Here is a 6,000-nt window from a genome sequence, read left to right as displayed (position 1 = left end):
TATCACAGAATTACCAGTAACAAATGCAGGAGCTACGTCCTAGAAGTGTAGTGCATGGGATAAGCTCCTGTGTTTCTATCTTTCAGCAAGTTGTCTAAACTGGAGAACTGTGAATGTTATAAAATATAATATTACATTTGCTATTTTAACCTTGAATTTTACTTTGTATGATTTTGTATTTTGAGCTTTCCATCTGGATGGTTAGGTTGCATTCTTGTATCAATTTTCTAAAGTTGTAACAATCAGAGGCTGGAAAGACTAAAGGAGCAGGAATTTAGAGGCTGTATATCCAGGATATCTGAGACTGAGCTACAAAACACAATGTGCTTCCCTGTGTCTTTATGTACATTCTCTTCTCTGCCTAGAAGTACACTATTCTGACTGCATTACCTCAACTTAATGAATTCATCTTGAGGTTTTCTGCAAAGGACAATTTCCAAATAAGGGAATTGTCAAGGTATGAGGGATTAAGGTTCAACATATCTTTCAGCAAAATGTATTTTAACTCATAAGCACTTCACCACTTTTTGTGTTTCCTTAAATTTCTAAAACATCATGTTGCTGAGTTCGGCCTGTGGGAGCAACTCAAAGTCTATCTCTATAGTTAAATTTAACCCTTTCACACATAGTCAGTTAAGTAACTTATTCAAATGCTTTTTTTTTTGAGGCAAGGTTTCTCTGTGTAACCCTGGCTGTCCTGGAACTCAAGTTGTAGACCAAGCTGGCCTCGAACTCACAGAAATCCACCTACTTCCACCTCCCGAGTGCTGGAATTAAAGGTGTGTGCCACCACCACCTAACTGGCTACTGTCCTCATTCTTACGTTAGGTGTGTTTGTCATTGCTTCTGTTTGTGCTGTTAAGGTGTGTGTGTGTGTGTGTGTGTGTGTGTGTGTGTGTGTGTGTGTGTGAGAGAGAGAGAGAGAGACAGAGACAGAGACAGAGAGACAGAGAGAGAGTTCAGCGCTGAGTGTCTTCTTCTGTAGCTCTCCAATTTTTCTTTATTTTTAATAGTTCCTTTAAAATTTCTTACCAATATTCTAATCAGATTCCCCCTCTTTCTTTACTTCTTTCAAAATTCACCCTTCTTTCTAATGTACCCAACACTTTATATTTTTCCCCATCAAGAACACTTTGTGCTGAATAAATATTTGTGGATAAGTGGTCATTCGCTGGCGCACGGTTGAACTACCAGGGCCTTCACACTTAGAGCTGACTCTCCCACGAGGTATCAGTTTCTAATAGCATCTTCTCCAGGGTGAGAATTCATGCTCACATACCATCTCCAGTCTAGGATTTGGTCTGGCTTGGGTTTGCACATGTCTTGTGCCAGCTGTCAGAACTGCTGTGAGTTCAGGTGTGTAGCTGCATTACTGTGTCCAGAAGAAACTGTTTCCATTTCTTCTGGCACTTACATTCTTTCTGCCTCCTTTTCTGTATGATATCTGGACTTCGGGAGGAAAAGGTATGGTATATATGCTCCATTTAGGGCTGAGAACTCTGCAGCCTTTTTGTCTTCATGTTGGCCAGTTGTAGGTCTCTGTGTTAATCACTATCTACTGAAAATTGAAGCTTTCCTGGTGAAGATCGAGAGAGGCAATAATCTATGGTTATAATGATAAGTAATTGGTGATGGTTTAATACTATGGCCATTAAACAAAATAATAGCACTAGTTTATCCTTAGGGCCTATGGCCAATCTATACATAGGTTCTTCAACTGAAAATGGTACCAGGTATGGGTTTCATCATGTAGAATGTAATTTAAATCCAATTAGAAAAGTGATGCTTACTCCCATGATCTTTTTTTCCCAAATTTCACCAGCAGGTATGTCCAAGTTTGCAATTATTATAACTCACAGAGTTCATAGATGAAGCTTTTCTCTTCCAATAAAGTGCACAATACCTCCGTCCACTTTGAAAACTATCCCAGTAGAGATGAAGACTCCAAATTAGTACTAGCTTGATTTCTGCATGTCCTATGAATGAAATTTGTGGTATGTTCAGCAATATGTTCTCACCATCAAGTTCTGGAGGGTACATAAGTGGAGTGGCAATATCCTGTAAGGTTTGGGAAACTATAGAATCTCACTATCCAATAATGTCAAAAGAAGGAGTAACCCATTCCTGGCATTTAGCTCATTTGTTTGTTTATTTATCTGCTTATTTATTTATTTGTTTATTTATTAACTGTTTGATTGATTGATTGATTGATTGTTCTCTGGTGTTTAGTAAAGTTACCCCTATGGGTATCCAAAATGAAATGTCCATGTCTGAAAATTCAAAGCTAACATCCACAAATGAGAGAAAATGTGCAATGTTTCTTTTTTGGTTTATGTTATTTCACTTGGTGTTACTGTTTCCAGCTCTATCCATTTTCTTGTATAATTAGCCTGGTGTTTAGAAATAGCCAAATTTTACAATCTTAAAGCACAAATTAAAATTCTAAATAAAGGAAAAAATTATGCTGTTATATCGGCACAATCTGAGTAAATATTTACTTAACTATATATTTTACTCTTTTATTATTAGGCGTTTCTCATTATTTAATGAATTGGCAACAGAAGAAGAGGAAATTAGCAATATAATTCAGATAATATTATTTCTTATTTCAGAATTTTTAATATGACTGAATTCTGCAGAGTAGAAAAATCATGTGAAGTAAAATATATTATTGCCCAAATTTCCCAAAGGTAAATATTGGTAACTGAAAACAATTTTAAATAGCTTTCTTTTTGAAAAATTAGAATTCCTTTCTTTTTACCATGATTACTATTTATAATTTTTCACTTTTTGAGAACACCAGGCACAAGAAGCCCTCTACTGAATTGTTGGTCAGGGCTTTGAAAGAGACTCTTAAAACATTGCAGGTTATTGCTGTTGCCTTTGCTTGCCCTCCAGATGTGGAAAGTAAGTCACTATTGTTAAAGACACTATGCACTCCAGAAAGAGGACCTGAACGCCTTCTTCTTGTGGACTAGTCTTCATGGTACCACAAGCACCATGTATGCCTGCAAAGGAAGGAAATTAACAGTAGTCCTATGAAGCTATGACATCTATGAATCACAATGATTAAGCTAAGGCTGCAGTGGTGGTATGAATACCTTAGTGTTTACCAATAGTGTTCTAATTGAACATTAAGATCCACTCAACAAGAGGGAAATCATTCTCTCCTGGTACTGGAAACCTAGCTTACTCTCTGGGGCTAATAATTTATCAGTCCCGGAGGAAAACCTCCAATCACCATTTTACTAAACCATCAGAACCCCTAAATGCATTCTAAATATTTTCCCTTATACCTACAGATAAGCGAAGTCCTCAGCACTCACAGAGGAAACTTTTCTTTATCAGAGACAGCGATCATTACAGGAAACCACAATAATCAATATCCATGATGCAGTTCCCCCACCTAAGGCTCAGGGATCATTGTGAAAGAGGGGTCTGGAAGAATGTAAGATCCGGTGGATCAAGGAGTTTACAGCAATTGTGTCTCCTAGGATAGAACTATACCAAAAAAGTCTCACCAACATGACTACCTAAACCTGAGCTGAACAAGAATAACACTAATAGACATGCTAATGTGGATGAGTGAAAGCACACAAGGTCTCAGTTCTATACAAACTACAGGAAACTAAGTAAGGAATGATGAGAGTGGGAGAAATAGTCTTCCTAAAGGAAGAGGACATCAATTCGTGATCCAATACTATTTACTCATGCCGGAAAACATATATACAAATGAGATTATAGAGACTGAGCAGGTTGTGTTTAGGTATTTAGGAATATATATGTATAGAGCAACAATTAACGAAAAAGAGGTCATGAATTATATGCATATATATATATATATACATTAGAAATGCAGTGTTCTGAGTCCATTCACTATTGTTTTTATGTATATGATATGTGTTTATGGCTGACCATTTGGTACTGGATAACCAACTAGAAGTCTCATCCTTGAGGGACACTGGTTATTTTTCTGTCATCAGGCATTAATTGCCAGTAGCTCTTCATTTATGGGTGGTACCTTGTGAGAGGTTTCCCCATCTGCATTGGCATATCTACTGGGTGGTTTTTTTTTTTGTTTTTTTTTTTTTTTGGTTTTTCGAGACAAGGTTTCTCTGTACAATTTTGGTACCTGTCCTGGATCTTGCTCTGTAGACCAGGCTGGCCTAGAACTCACAGAGATCCATCTGGCTCTGCCTCCCGAGTGCTGGGATTAAAGGTGTGCGCCACCACCACCTGGCCTACTGGGTGTTCCTATTGTTCAGTTTATTTAGACAACCATTTTGTTGAGATTTTTATGGGCATAGCTCTGCTGACCTGACAAATGTATATATGACACAGTATCAGAGCAGATGTCCCAGTGCTTGCTCTGATACACTTCCATCATCTTACACATCAATGTCTTCCATTAATTTAAGTTATAATATCTACTGGGAGGAAAGTGCAATTGATATCCTTCAGTGAACATCAATGACAAAATAAGTGAAAGATGATTGTAAAAGCCACAAAGCACCTACAGGAAGTTAGAGGCAGCCCAATTAAATACAATAAATGGTTATTGACTGTTTTTCTTAATAGTAAGACTTTTTGTGTTTGCATCTTCTTAGAAAAAGTATGCCATTATAATGGAAATAAACATCACCCAATGACTTATCATTAATATTTGGCAAAGTGACACTAAGCATTCCCATCCTTCCACTTTCCAGGACAAAGTATGAATGTATTCAGCTTTTGAGACTATCAAAACAGTGGAGACAGTTGGCCAAAGTAGTTATAGAAAGTCTATTAGAATTTTTAATTAAGTGTATAAAAGTCAATAAGTTTGGAAAATAAAATCAGACACTATTCCTTCAGGGAGTCAGTATCAAAGGACGGAAAGGCCTGACTGTCTAGCGTCCTGTGTGTTCCAGAGTATACTGAACTTACAGCCCTTGATTATTCCTTCAATCCCTGCATGCATTTCTCTAGTTTCTATCTTGAAAATCTGAATGATACTTATGTAATCTTCATATCCTTATATGACGCAAATGTGTACTGCCAGCAATGCTGGTTAAACAAAATGATTTCTAAATAACATTCTATAAGATACCTCTGAGCTCCATTACCATTCAAGAAGGTAGTCTTAGTCTTCCCATGGTAGAATTATGAAGGCATATGAGCATAAGCCCTGCCAATAACTCAACAGCACATCTCTGCTTCTTCTCCCTCAGCTTTAGAACCAGGGTAACACTGAGAAAGAATGTTATCTACTCTAACAGATTTCTGACTGATTTCCTTGACTTCATGATCTTCATTACTCTTATTAGCTCAGCAGCAGGATATAACATCTTTGCCAATTTCACACCAAAATCAAAATTACTACCAGTGACCATATAAGAATCAAGAATCTGTTTCTCACGGAGCATCTGGCCTGTGCTTCCCTTCCTCATTGTTCTCCATACATTTTCTGAGCTGAATTGGAATCTTACTTTATGGTTTCATTGCTTGTTTGTTTGAATTTTTGAGACAGGGTTTCTTTGTGTAGTTTTGGTTGTGTTGGAACTCATTCTGTAAACCAGGCTGGCCTCAAACTCACAGAGATCTGCCTGCCTCTGCCTCCTGAGAGCTGGGATTAAAGGCATACGCCATCTTGTCTGGCTTCCCTCAAGGTTTCTAAACTCATGTTCATATAGCTCTAATTGAAAGGGTTCCTTCATCTTAAGAAATGTTTCACCAGCCTCATTGTGTTATCTTACAAATGCACAAATAAGCATCATTAACAATTTCTCTGTATCCAAGGTCCAGCTCGGGTCACAGGACTCTGGGACCATATTTAGACCTTTCTGGTCTTGAGGTCACCACATCTTCTAAACCCAAACCAGGTGTTCATCTTCAATTTATAGGACTTAAGCCCCATGCTTGATGTTCATTATTTGTGTGTATATATAATCCCTTTATTTTTATAGAAGTGTAGTTAACTTAATTAAATCTTGCTCAGAGTATACTCAGATATTTGTGGAA

At 37.4% G+C, this 6,000-nt stretch overlaps 1 protein-coding gene across 1 annotated transcript in view; it reads left to right on the top strand.

The window, feature by feature from the left end:
- LOC131904483 (RNA-binding Raly-like protein) overlaps positions 1-6,000 on the top strand; it is an 87,125-nt gene that overhangs the window by 59,442 nt on the left and 21,683 nt on the right. Inside the window, exon 3 of the mRNA XM_059255613.1 lies at positions 2,804-2,907. Coding sequence (XP_059111596.1) covers positions 2,804-2,907 — 104 coding nt within the window. The remainder of the gene's footprint in view (positions 1-2,803; positions 2,908-6,000) is intronic.

This window comes from Peromyscus eremicus, chromosome 2 (assembly GCF_949786415.1).
Source record: "Peromyscus eremicus chromosome 2, PerEre_H2_v1, whole genome shotgun sequence".
Lineage (NCBI taxonomy): Eukaryota > Metazoa > Chordata > Mammalia > Rodentia > Cricetidae > Peromyscus > Peromyscus eremicus.
This window is presented reverse-complemented; position numbering and strand designations above follow the sequence as displayed.